This window comes from Rhinatrema bivittatum, chromosome 6 (assembly GCF_901001135.1).
Source record: "Rhinatrema bivittatum chromosome 6, aRhiBiv1.1, whole genome shotgun sequence".
Taxonomy (NCBI): Eukaryota; Metazoa; Chordata; class Amphibia; order Gymnophiona; family Rhinatrematidae; genus Rhinatrema; species Rhinatrema bivittatum.
This window is the reverse complement of record NC_042620.1, coordinates 212,718,414-212,732,755: the sequence shown is the minus strand read 5'-3', so window position 1 is coordinate 212,732,755 and position 14,342 is coordinate 212,718,414. Positions and strand designations below refer to the sequence as shown.

The window sequence follows — 14,342 nt, the reverse complement described above, 5'->3', positions numbered from 1 at the left end:
GAGAGCTGTAAGGTTCCCTCTAAGGATTTTTGGTATTAGATTGGTCCTCATCCAAATACATTCAAGTTCCTATCATCTATGTCAAGCTGAGAGGAAAAGATCGAACCTCCTGTAAATTTGGCTCTGGAACCTGTAAATATGGTCCTTGGACAGTGGAGCAGGCAGACTGGAAATCCTGCAGGTATAGCACACCCATGTTAGCTTTGCTTCCACCTCCTGTGACAGGGAGGTTCCTGAACTTCTGTTAAAGCAAAGAGATGTGCAGCAATTAGTCTTGAATACCCTAGGTCCTACCCAGACTAAAGTAAGGGCTTTTGTATACCTATCTTCCAATTCCTATTAGTTATGAACGTCTACTGCATTTGTTTGCGTGGCTCACAATGTCTCTCATCAAAGTTTTGATATTTGCCAGGATGAGTACTTACAGCATCTCAGGGAGTATGCCTGAAATTCTCATATGGATGGAAATTTAGATCTAGTACAGATTCTAAAGCTTCCTTTACAGTAGCATCCTCTGGCTTGGAGTAATCTACTAGTGTTGATTGGAAATGGATTGAGCTATACGAAATTTCATAAATTACTCATGGTCCATTTGTTTCCTTTCCATATCTCAGAATAGGGGATTGGTTAATTTGATTTACGTTGTCTTTTGATGCTATGGAAAGTTTTTGGGATTAGACCCTGGGAAGTAGTGGGTCCTGGTGAGGGGGGGGGGAGGGGTGGCGTTGGCAGAGTGCTACCTTCTTAGTAGGGGTGGTTTGTTTTGTTTTTGTATTGTCGGTAATAGGTTTTATGTAGGATTTTGTTAGGTATTGTAAAGTTGTAAACCGCTTTTATTGTAAATTCTACTGGTTATGCGGGGTATACATTTAAAAAAAAAATAAATGGTTGCAAGACTTTTGTAAACCAAGGAAAAAAAACAGGGCCCTATGATCATGGTAGCTCCCTATGTGCCGAGACAGTTTTGTCTCCTGCTTCATAGGAGACATCCATCAGGGTCCTGTCTGGTTGGGAGATTCCCTAATGCTGATCAATAGGATTGGGGACTGCTACACCATTCCAGCTTTAGGTTTGGAAAAAGCCTTGATTCTTTTCTCCTGTTTCACATAAAAGCTGCTTGAGTATCTTCTTGTTTCTGAGTCAGTGTGTGAAATTGGTATTTTCATCACCAGCCACAATGTGATGTATGTTTTTCTTCAAAGGCTGGCTTCACTTCAAAGCCCCCATTATGCTTTCCATGTCAGGTAATATCAGGATGGTGCTCATTCAGTTAAAACTGTTTTCAAGTCTGTGGGCTCTTGTGAGCTGAAGTACCTAACCTGGAAAGAAATAATTTGGCGCTGTTCACTTCAGCATGCAAAGTCAGTGAGCCCTATTGACTTTTCCATCTTGAACAAAGTTTTGCAATACAGTGTTTTGTGAACATTCCCAAGTCTTTTCCTGCAGTTGTCCTAAGTCAATTGAATTGACATTGCAATTTGAATTACAAGCGATCCATGGCTGCCTTTCTGTAATGGGCTGAAGCCTTCAGAAAGTCCACCCATTTTTTGTTTTGTTGATGCCAGTTAACCTGGAATTCTTGTAGATGTACTCTACTGCTCTGGGCTTATTAATTATGCCCTTTTTGTTACACCCAGTAAGGCCTAGATCTGGTGAGGCAAGTCAAGGCTCACTGTTATGCAACTAGGATGGCATCAGTGACAAAGCTGCAATGTGAGCTTTTCTTCACATGTTTACATCTCGCTACTGTTTTGAAAAGGACCACCTACTCAACAGTAAGTTTTGGACAATCTGTCTTACGGAATCTTTTTGGTTTGTAAAATCCAACTCCATTCCTCCTGAGCCCATTAATTTGGTTCAGACTGCCATTCAGAAAAACAAGAGAAGAAAAACAGAAAACATTAGGTTAGCCTGTTGGCTCCCAAAACAATATTGCCTATTGGCACTGTTTGGTTTTTCCCTTGTCTTTTTTGTTTGAGGTAAATTGTAGCTTGGAAGTCCCCATGTGTGAGGACTACCATCCTGCTTGTTCTCAGAAAAAGTGACTTACCTATAATGTTGGTTCTTCGATGAACACCAAGATGTCAGTCCTTGCAAAAACTTCTGGTCTCCCCTTGAAGTTGGTTTCTTCAAGGTTTAGCTTTATCTTGGATTGAGGGGCCTTGCATGGGATTCAGAGGAGTGGCTAGGGCTGCACAAGCTCAGTGGTGCTTTCTCAAAGTTTCTAGGAAGCTTAGAACTCGCCATGTGTGAGACCTGACATCCTGCTGTCTTTTCAGAGAACCAATGTTACAGGTAAGTAACTTCACTTTCTTCTATATTTTTAGAATAACTTGTGTTCCAGCATGAAGTGCATTCTGCAGTGGCTGTAAACAGAAAACAGCCTATAAATGATGGTCAAAATAGAGGCTAAGGAGAACTGTAATGGTTTATTTAATGTTCTTTGCACATCAGTCTGTGATGTTAAATGCATTTTAAAACATTTTAACGTTATATTCTTTCTGTTCAGGACCAGCACAAGTTCCTATGATGTCACCAAACGGTTCTATGCCTCCAATATTTGTGCCACCTGGCTATGTTTCTCAGGTATATATTTATGTATCCATTTAGTTTGCCATGTTCTATGCTTTTCTTGAAAATGTTAAGAGTGTGTTTGCGCTGGCTCTGCAGCTCAAGCTATAGCACTGTATGCTGCGGCATACAATGGATCCAGGTTCAGGTGCCCTATCTGTTAAGGCTATCCAGATTGGGGTGCACTGCAGAGATGGTGTGCTTGGGCTTTGAAAGATAGCTGCTTCTATGGTAACCCCTGCTGGCCAGCAAATGACAGTGAGGAAGTGCCTTGGAGGCCATGCTGCTCCTGCCCTCAGACCAATAAGAGTCCTCTAAGTCTCCCAGGCATGGCATCTAGGGCGAAGGGAATGGTATAGACAGTTAAGGATGAAAAAAAAAATAAAAGAAAAAACATTGTTGAAAAAAAAAAAAGGAATGGTGAACCAAACGTTATTTTGAGGGGTATTTTGGGATATAGGGGAATTTGGGAGGGAAGAACATGACATAAATCCCCATGGAAGTACATAGTGCTGAAAGAAGTTTTTTGCTGAAGAGAGTGGAAAAAAAAAAAAAAGGTCTTTATATTTTGTCCATAGTTGTCTGCTTAAGCATGCAACTTAAGATAAGCCAGCTGGAGCCACAGCAGCAAAGATCTTCCTTCAATTCCCTAGGGATTTTCCTCAGTTTTTAAAAAAAAAATCTTTCTCCCCCATCAGCCCAGCCTCTGCAGCAATCTCTGACTGAGATGTATGGACAGTGGCTCCCTCTGAAATCCAGCACCTGTATGTTCTTAAGCCAGCCAGTATGTGTCATTATTGAGCAATGAGTGAACAATGACTCCCTTGGACTGTCTAAATAGTATCCCAAGCCCCTCTTGGAGCAAGAAGCAGAGCCAGGAACCAATTTCAAACCTGGGTCTCTTGCACATCAGTACATTTTAATCAAAATGAGATTGTCCTTCCAAATGTAGGAAAATTGGTCATTAACTTGTAAGTTACCTTCATAATGGAGGTCTGAAGTATAATATATTAATACCTGCATCAGGAACCTGTGCCTTAAATTATTTTTTCCTGGCGTGTAGCCAGATGGACTCAGAACGAATGGGATAGTATCCGCGTGCTAGCAGTTGGAGACGGATCTGACGTCAGCACGGGGGTATATATATCCCCACAGGAAGCGTAGCAACTCAGTAATTTCCGTCTCCAAAGCAGTTTGGAGTGCCTGCATGCTAGTTGAGCGTGCTTTCCAAGACTACTTTAATTTTTCTCTTTTCTTATCATTATAGATTCTACTTTGTTTTTCCTGTTTATTCAACTTTAGAGCCCCGCGCTCCTGCGGTAGATACCCGAGGGTTCCTCCCCCAGTTGAGCTCCCGGGGTGATTGCCGTGCTCCCCCGGTGGTGGAAGTCCTCGGTCCTGCCAAAGCGCGGCAGTGACACAGCCCCCGGGCGAAGTTCGGGTGAGGCATACGAGGCCCTCGGTCCCGGTGTGGACGAGGTAGCGGGTGCATATCCTCAATTGCGGTGGTGAGGAGGTCCCTTCCCCGCAGCCGGAGACCGCCTGAGTTCCAGCCGGGAAGCGCCGAAGCTGGTAAGGAGTACATCTCTTCCTACAGGGTCTCCGAAGCGCAGAGGATCGGCGGCGTGGCACGCCGTGGAGGACGCCATTTTGGGGCCTTGTTCAGGTACTCCGCGCCTGTAATAGGCGCGGCTTTCTTCCTCCTTGTGCGTATATGGCTTTGTTTCTGTGAATTACTGAGCGCCTATTGAATGCCACTGAGCGTATATCGCTAGCCGCATATCGCTGAGAGCCTATTGAATGCAATTTGAGAGTATATTGCTGACCGCTTATTGCTGAAAGCCTAATAATGCAAATTGAGCGTATATTGCTGACCGCTTATTGCTGAAAGCCTATTGAATGCCAATTGAGCGTATATTGCTGAGCGCTTATTGCTGAAAGCCTATTGAATGCCAATTGAGCGTATGTGGCTAACCTGCATATTGCTGAGTGCCCATTGCATACCATTGAGCTGGTTTCTTGGCCGCCTATTGCTGTGCGCACGTTGAGCGCCGGTTGTCTTAAGCAACTATTGCTGCCGCATCCTATTATTGAGCGCCTGTCGCATTCAGCGCATATTGTTCGATGGATCAGAACACTGCAGAGTCGTCAGCGACGGCGCCGCCTGCTTCAGGCATTGCAGCCCTTGGCCTCTGCTCTGCATGCCACCTTAGGGCCACGCGCAGTGATGAGCCAGACTCTCTATGTGCCCAATGTGAGGAGGCCGTGCGACCCTCAGGCCAGGACCGGTCTCAGCCACGATTTGTGGACAGTTCCCCAGAGTTAGGGGGCAGTCTCGACCAATCGGGAATCCCAGGGGAGCTTGTACCCCGGCGATTAGAGGCTGCTTCAATTTCCTGGGTGGATCTCTTTAAGGGGATTCATGCCTTCGTACAGATGCAAACTGCTTCCCATCCAGGCCCTGCGGTTCCTGTGGTTCCTGCGGTGGCTGTGCCTGAGGCGGCGGCTGCGACTGCTGCTGTGGTGGCGGATCCGGTTCCTGGGCCCTCACGCCCTTATCGCGAGCAGGACTTCCCGCCGCTGGACAGTCCAGATCAGTCTGACCGGGAGGTCTCACAGGACGAGTCCGAACTCCCGGACGAGGGGGACCTTCCCCCAGGGACTGAGCCATATAGAACCATGAGGCGGTTCTTCCCTAAAGAGGATCTCTCCGACCTGGTGTCTCAGTGCCTGGCGGAATTGGATATTACAGGTCCCAGCGCTTCGGTACCCTCTGCGTGGAACCCCCTGCTGGAAGGTCTTCGTCCTACAGCCCGCCATTTTCCATTCTTACAAGCGGCGCAACAACTGATTGATTTAGAATGGGCGGCACCAGCGGCTTCATTCAAAGGGGGTCGGGCCCTGAAGAGCATGTACCCATTGGCACCGGCTATCCAGGACCTGCTGGCGTGCCCTCAGGTGGACGCCTTGATTAGCGCTGTGGTCAAGCGCACTACCATTCCAGTTGAAGGGGGGACGGCCCTCAGGGAGCCTCATGACCGGCGATTGGACGCCATTCTGCGACAGACCTTTGAGGTGGCAGCTTTATCTTTGCGGATCGCCACCTGCTGCACGGTGGTGACGCGTGCCTGTTTGTCACAGGTTAGAAACAATGCTTCAGCGGTGGACATGGAATCCGCTCTTTCGTTCCTTACAGATGCGGCATCTGACCTGGTCCGGACAACAGCTAAAGGGATTTCATCCTCCGTAGCTGCCAGGAGGCAGCTCTGGATCTGGAGATGGTCAGCTGACACGCCTTCCAAGACACGCCTCACCAGATTGCCCTTCAAGGGCTCCTTCCTATTTGGCAGCGACCTTGATAAACTGGCCAGTACATGGGGTGCCTCTCCAGTGCCCAGATTGCCGGAAGATCGGTTCAGGAGGGGCCAGCGCGCCTTTCCAAGGCCCTCCAGGGGCAGGAGTTCACAGCGCTTTGTTCCCTACAGAGGTCGCTACCAGGCAACACGTCCTCCGGCCAGGACTCAGTCCTTTCGGACCAAGCAGCGCAAGAGGGGAGCGGGCTCGGGTCCCGGCCGCGCCTCCCAATGAGAATCCGCCGGTTCATCTGGGGGACAAAGCCATAGGGGGCAGGTTAACCCTCTTCTACCCCAGGTGGGTCGAGATTACGTCGGACCAGTGGGTCCTCGCCGTTATCCGGGACGGATATTATTTGGACTTTCATCATCTCCCTCCGGACAAGTTTGTGGAATCTTCATGTCCCATACACAAGAAGGCAGCATTGGAAGCTACCCTGGCGAGGCTCCTGTCCTTGAAAGCCATCATCCCAGTACCTGCCTAGGAAGTGAATTCTGGACATTATTCCATTTATTTCATGGTACCCAAGAAAGGGGGTACCTTTCGGCCTGTCCTGGACCTCAAGTCAGTCAATCATTACTTACGGGTACCGAGGTTTCGCATGGAAACTCTACGCTCCGTCAAGGCCGCAGTACAGCCAGGAGAATTCCTCACTGCATTAGACCTGTCAGAAGCATACCTGCATATCCCGATCCATCCGGATCATCAGCGCTACCTACACTTCAAGGTTCTAGGCCGCCACTTCCAGTTTCGGGCTCTGCCCTTCGGGTTGGCAATGTCACCACGGACATTCACCAAGGTGGTAGTAGTGGTAGCGGGGGCACTCAGGCGGGAAGGAATTCTGGTCCACCCCTACCTAGACGACTGGCTGATCAGGGCGAAATCACGAGAGGAGAGCCTTCGGACAACCGACAGAGTGATCGCCCTTCTGGAAAGCTTGGGCTAGGTAATCAACCTCAGCAAGAGCTGCATACAGCCTTCCCAGTCACTGGAATACCTGGGAGTACAGTTCGACACCCGGGCAGACACAGTCAGTCTCACAACCAAGAGAAAGTTGAAACTTCAGCAGCGTATCCAGTATTTGATGGGAGCCAGTCGGCCCATAGCCTGGGATTATCTGCAGGTTCTTGGTCTCATGGCGTCCAACCTGGAAGTGGTACCTTGGGCGAGGGCCCATATGAGACCTCTACAACACTCCCTGCTCTCTCGCTGGAGCCCCCGTCTACGGAACTATTCCACGCACCTACCTCTGCCAGCCAGAGTGCGGACCCAGTTGCGGTGGTGGTTGCGGTCCAACCACATGAGCAGGGGGTCGAAGATGTCCTCACCCACGTGGATCTTGCTCACCACAGATGCCAGCCTGAGTGGCTGGGGAGCACACTGCGAAGAACTCGCCGCACAAGGGCGGTGGAACAGAGAAGAGTCAGCGTGGAACATCAACCGGCTAGAGGCCCGGGCAGTCCGATTGGCATGCCTTCGATTTGCTCACAGACTGAAGAACAGAGCAGTCAGAGTGATGTCCGACAACGCCACCACGGTGGCATACATCAACCGTCAGGGCGGAACCAGAAGCCGACAGGTATCTCTGGAGATCGCCCCTCTGATGACTTGGACAGAGGTGAATCTTCAGGACATCTCCGCCGTCCACATTGCCGGGAAGGACAATACCACAGCAGACTTCCTCAGCAGAGAAAGCCTAAATCCGGGAGAGTGGCAGCTCTCACCCACAGCCTTCCAGATGATTGTGGATCATTGGGGGATTCCGGACATGGATTTACTGGCGGACAAGTCCAACGCTCAAGTACCCAGATACTTCAGCCGCAAGCGCGACCCGTTCTCACGCGGAATCGATGCCCTGGTTCAGCCATGGCCTCCAGGGACTCTACTGTACGCCTTTCCTCCGTGGCCTCTGCTAGGCGCTGTCATCCGCAAGATTCAGAAACACCAGGGCCTAGTTCTTCTAGTGGCGCCGGACTGGCCAAGAAGACCCTGGTACGCAGACATGAGAAGACTACTGGCAGGGGAGCCTCTTTCCCTGCCTCCTCTCCGGGACCTTCTACATCAAGGTCCCATTCTTCACGAGGATCCGGCTCAATTCTCTCTTACGGTATGGCCCTTGAGAGGGCTAGATTGAAGAAGAGGGGTTACTCGGAGCCCGTGATTGATACCCTCCTCCGAGCTCGCAAGTTTTCCACATCCCTCACATACATCCGGATCTGGAGAGTATTTGAAGCATGGTGCGACACTCACGGCACCAATCCACATGCAACCACAATCCCTATTGTGTTGGATTTCCTGCAGGATGGACTGCAGAAGGGTCTGTCCCTCAGCTCCATCAAGGTTCAGGTGGCTGCGCTGTCTTGCTATGGTCCCAGGAGGGATGGCAAGACCATCGCCAAGCACCCAGATGTTTCTCGCTTCCTGCAAGGAGTCAAGCATATTCGTCCGCCACTCAAGTGGCCTGTGCCTTTGTGGAACCTCAAACTTGTTTTGGATTTCCTCGCGGGATCCACCTTCAGACCCCTTCGGGGCCTGTCTCTCCGTTCTCTAACCTTGAAGATGGTGTTCTTGCTGGCGGTATGTTCAGCCCGCCGCATCTCAGAGCTACAAGCACTGTCCTGCTGTGATCCCTTTCTCAGAATCACTCCTGAGGCTATCCATCTTCGGACGGTTCCCTCCTTTCTACCTAAAGTGGTTTCACAGTTTCATCTTAACCAAACCATATCCTTGCCTACCACGGCGGGTCTGAAGAAATCTGAAGAAGGGCGTTTATTACGCCATCTCGACATTGGCAGATTGTTGCCCAGATATCTGGAAGTGACACAAGACCTACGACAGACGGACTATCTGTTCGTCCTGCACAGCGGGAAGAAGCAAGGTGAAGCGGCCTCGCGGCCCACCATCAAGAAGTTATCAGAGCAGCTTACGTAGAGGCCGGGAAGTCTCCGCCTCTCCAGGTTAAGGCTCATTCTACCAGAGCGCAAGCGGCATCCTGGGCGGAATCCAGGATGCTGTCGCCTGCGGAAATCTGTAAAGCGGCGACATGGTCCTCCCTCCATACCTTTTCCAGGTTCTACCGTCTGGATGTCCAGGCCAGGGAGGACTCAGCATTTGCAAGGGCGGTATTACATGGTCCTCAGGCAGCCTCCCGCCCAGGCTGGGAGTAAAGCTTTTGTACATCCCATTCGTTCTGAGTCCATCTGGCTACACGCCAGGAAATGTTGAGATTACTACCTGATAATCTCCTTTTCCTTAGTGTAGACAGATGGACTCAGCATCCCGCCCAGCTGCCTGTGTACATGGGTTTCACCGATGCTAGGTAAGCCATGTCATCTATTTCTATAAGAGCGTACACTCTACCAGGTGTCAACGCCTTCCGGTTGGGAATGCTGGCTGTCTCCAGCTACTATCAATCGGTCAGGGGAATCCTGTTTTCACTTTTCACTGAGCGTCACTACACATTTCCATAACAGCTTTTGCAAGGAAGATTACTGAGTTGCTACGCTTCCTGTGGGGATATATATACCCCCGTGCTGACGTCAGATCCGTCTCCAACTGCTAGCACGCGGATATTATCCCATTCGTTCTGAGTCCATCTGTCTACACTAAGGAAAAGGAGATTATCAGGTAGTAATCTCAACATTTCCACTCATCGTTTACCTCCGTTTGCTTAATACTTTTTTCTTGATAGTTTTTAATCCTTGTTAATAATTTACATATTAATACTTTCAGCAAAGCAGGCCAAGTGAAAAGAATTATTAGTAGTGACAGTGCTTAGAACATCAGAGCACCTATAATCTTAAAAAGGTTAGATTATAAGCTATATTTCTTGTTAAAACTACAGAACCTGTGCACAATCTAGTTTTAAAATGTTCCCATACCAGTTATTAAATATACTGTTAGTTTTTTTTTATATTTTATATTAATAGAAGAGCCAGGCAGTAACCAGTTTTCTGGAACCTTAAACTTACATGAAGCAGTAGAGATGTAGACTGGAAGAGGCATAGGAATGCCAGACAGTGCATACTGCAGAAGCTATTTGTTCGGACACAATATTTGAGATAGCAAAAGTAGAAAACTGAGAAAAAGATGATTTAGCAGTACATGCTGAAAGGGAATATGGTTTGCTATGAGGAATATGGTTTGCTATGAGGAAAGACTAAAGAGGTTAGGACTTTTCAGCTTGGAGAAGAGACGACTGAGGGGGGATATGATAGAGGTGTTTAAAATCATGAGAGGTCTAGAACGGGTAGATGTGAATCGGTTATTTACTCTTTCGGATAGTAGAAAGACTAGGGGCACTCAATGAAGTTAGCATGGGGCACATTTAAAACTAATCGGAGAAAGTTCTTTTTTACTCAACGCACAATTAAACTCTGGAATTTGTTGCCAGAGAATGTGGTTAGTGCAGTTAGTATAGCTGTGTTTAAAAAAGGATTGGATAAGTTCTTGGAGGAGAAGTCCATTACCTGCTATTAAGTTCACTTAGAGAATAGCCACTGCCATTAGCAATGGTTACATGGAATAGACTTAGTTTTTGGGTACTTGCCAGGTTCTTATGGCCTGGATTGGCCACTGTTGGAAACAGGATGCTGGGCTTGATGGACCCTTGGTCTGACCCAGTATGGCATTTTCTTATGTTCTTATGTTCTTATGCTGTCTGTGCTTGTCAGTAATAGGAATGAATAGTGTATTTTAGCATGGAATACTATCTCCCTGTGAAATTATATTTGATGTACTAGAATGGAGCAAATGTTCCCCCTAAAATAACATCAAGATGTATTTAGGAAATGATCCAAAATTGTTAGCAGCGGGTGATTTAGTGTGCCCTTGGGTCTCGGACCGAGCCCAGACCTTCAGGGCTGGGCCGAGGGTTGACTGCGTGTCCCACGATGGCTGACTGGCTGACCCTCTGCCAGGCCTGCAAGCTCCCAAGACCAACACAGGAAGATGTTGGAAGTTGAATGGTCCTCCGACCATTCCGAGCCCTTTCGGACCTGCTGCGAGGAACAGAATGGAGCAGCAGGCCTGGCCTGAAGTTGAGGGCAGACGGAGGCCTTGACACGTAGACAGGACTATGTTCGATGTGACGGCATCGCAGACGAAGACACTTGGATCATGAAAACAACTGGGAGGAAGGACATTTGCACTGTGTCTCAGGGCACCCTACTCAGGCCACCCGCGGGACTGAGTCGCGGACCACCCTATCCCACTGTGCGCCCTACACAGCCCTTGGAGGCTGGTCACGGACCACGAGGAGAACGGGACAAGCGTGGGGAAGATCCAGGCAAAGAGGAACTCCAATGATGGAAGCGATGTCACCCGAAGCGCCATTTATGACTGGCGGGAACAGAGGCTCCGGAGCACAGGGACCAATCCCACCTACAGACCGCTCCATTCTCGGGCACACACCATCCGAGAACCACAGCTCTACAGGAGCAGAAGGCTCAGGAGCACCAGACGAAGACGCAGGGAAGAACATCCTGGAAGGCAGGCACATCAGGAGGTGGAAGATCATGACGAGACATCAGGACATGGACCGGGACCTCAGGCAAGTCATCACGATACGAAGACGTGGTAGAAGGCAGACGAGATGAGGAGCTCCACGAAGAACAGAAGACCTTACAAGGCTCTGGCAGGCAGGAGCCTCCAGAGGGGATGACACTCTGAATCAAGGCAACGACAGACTGAGAAGACAGCCCTTTTATAGGGCTCAAGCTGGAAGTCCACTACCTAGGTGGGGCCAGCACACTTTCTGTGCCTGGCCCTTTAAATCTGGCAGAGAGGCACGCGCCGGCGCCTAAGGGAGCGGGAAGCAGGGCTGTGCAGGACCGTGGACAGCGGCCTGCACAGCGTCTGTGCGTACAGATGCAGGCTGGGCCTGAGGAGCAAGCCCTGACATCGGCAGCGGCTCCAGCCACTGCGGGGAGCCCTGGGGCGGCTCCAGCCGCCGAATGGGACCGGGGCTTGCAGCCTAGCGCCACGAAGATGGTAATGGCGTTGGGGGGGGGGAGGGCGGCAGTCCTGGCCCCTTGGAGAAAGGCAGGAAGTCCGCGGCTCTGACCGCGGAGGAGATGACGATCCGGAGTGGCCTCCGGGCCGCATGGGGCAGGCGAGACCGCGGCTCCAGCCGCGTTGGAAAGGCCCGACGACGGCATCCAGCCGCGTCGGGTGAAGAAAAGCAGTGTGGTAAGTGAGTCTGCTCGCGGTGAAACCCGCGGGCAGCACAGTTCATAACAAAAATATTCAGATTTAGCAAATGCTAGCAAAAAAAAGCTAGCCTATTTTAAAGGTACAAAAACAAAGTTAAAGCCTTTAAATGCCAATATGACAAATGTTCATTAACAATAAGATTACTAATCTTTATTGATGGATGACATGCACAGTGCATGCAGAAAGTATTCAAACCCCTTCACTTTTTCCACATTTTGCTACATTTTTCTACAGCCTTATTCTAAAATGGATAATATGCATTTTCTACTCCTCTAACTACACTCCATAACCCTGAATGACAGCGGCCCTGTAATCTGAAGCCTTGCTTCCTGCACCTTCAAGTTATATGTAAACCGATGTGATATGTAAATCGAACACCGGTATACAAAAACAAATAAATAAATAAATAATGCCTCTATATTGCTCCATGTTGAGACATCTTGAATACTGTGTGCAGCTATGGTCGCCTAATCTCAAAAAAGTTATGGGGCGGATTTTCAGAGCCCTGCTCGCGTAAATCCGCCCAAAACCGGGCGGATTTACGCGAGCAGGGCCCTGCGCGCCGGGAAGCCTATTTTACATAGGCCTCCCGGCGCGCGCAGAGCCCCGGGACTCGCGTAAGTCCCGGGGTTCTCGGAGGGGGGCGTGTCGGGGGCGTGTCGGGGGCGGGCCCGGTCGTTGCGGCGTTCCGGGGGCGTGTCGGCAGCGTTTTGGGGGCGGGTACGGGGGCGTGGCTACAGCCCGGGGGCGTGGCCGCGCCCTCCGTACCCGCCCCCAGGTCACGGCCCGGCGCGCAGCAGGCCCGCTGGCGCGCGGGGATTTACGTCTCCCTCCGGGAGGCGTAAATCCCCCGACAAAGGTAAGGGGGGGTGTAGACAGGGCCGGGTGGGTGGGTTAGGTAGGGGAAGGGAGGGTAAGGTGAGGGGAGGGCAAAGGAAAGTTCCCTCCGAGGCCGCTCCGATTTCGGAGCGGCCTTGGAGGGAACGGGGGGAGGCAGCGCGGCTCGGCGCGCGCAGGCTATACAAAATCGATAGCCTTGCGCGCGCCGATCCAGGATTTTAGTGGATACGCGCGGCTCCGCGCGTATCTACTAAAATCCAGCGTACTTTTGCTTGAGTCTGATGCGCAAGCAAAAGTAGGCTGATCGCGCTTCTTTTAAAATCTACCCCTATAGTTGCACTGGAGGAAAGTACAGAGAAGAGCAACTAAATATAAGGGGCATGGATCGGCTGCCCTATGAGGAAAGGCTAAAGAAGTTAGGGCTGTTCAGTTTGGAGAAGAGACGACTGAGGAGGGATATGATAGAGGTCTATAAAATCATGAAAGGACTTGAACAAGTTAATGTAAAACAGTTATCTACTCTTTCAGATAATAGAAGGACCAGGTGGCACTCCATGAAGTTGGCAAGGATCTCATTTAAAACAAATCAAAGAAAATTCTTTTTCACTCAGCATATAGTTAAGCTCTGGAATTCATTGCCAGAGGATGTGGTTACAGCAGTTAGTGTATCTGAGTTTAAAAGAGGTTTGGATAAGTTCCTAGAGGAAAAATCCATAAACTATTAATAAGCAAAAGTAGTTTTTGCTTTAATATTTGGGTACTTGCCAGGTATTTGTGACTTGGATTGGCCACTTATGGACCCTTGGTCTGACCCTATATGGCATATCTTATTTATTTATCTTATGTTCTTATGTATAATCTAATGATTTTACAAATTTGAGACTTAAATGTTAAATGAGAATCAAAAATAATACCTACCAACTTCACTTCCTCACTTGGCTCTATAATCATACCATCAATGATTACTTCAAGGGCTTCGGCCACCAGACTTGGTAGTATGAACCACAGAGTCTGTTTTCGTTTAAGACTTAGTTTATTAAGTTTTATCCAGTTGTGAATCAATTTTAACCCAGAATTCAATTTTTCGAAATGTTTTGAATGATCTTCACCTATTGGACATAGAATCTGCATACTTTATATATTCTAAACCAATCCTGTTTAATTATATCACATAGCAGTTTTAGATACATATTAAAAAGAATTGGAGAGAGTAGTGAATCTTGTAGAGCACCAAATTTCAATTTCCATAGATATGAACTGTTAGCGCCAATTAAAACCCTTTGAAACTATCTGAAAGATAGGATTTAAACCAATTACACGCAGTATCACAGATTCACAAAGCTGCTAAGTGGTATAACAGTATA

At 49.0% G+C, this 14,342-nt stretch overlaps 1 protein-coding gene across 2 annotated transcripts in view; it reads left to right on the top strand.

Moving 5' to 3' along the window:
• The window catches only part of LOC115093978 (fibronectin type-III domain-containing protein 3A-like), a 249,858-nt gene that overhangs the window by 69,897 nt on the left and 165,619 nt on the right, over nucleotides 1–14,342 (top strand). For both annotated transcript variants that reach the window (XM_029606523.1, XM_029606522.1), the window contains exon 4: nucleotides 2,510–2,586. In XM_029606523.1, the coding sequence (XP_029462383.1) occupies nucleotides 2,510–2,586 (77 nt within the window). The remainder of the gene's footprint in view (nucleotides 1–2,509; nucleotides 2,587–14,342) is intronic.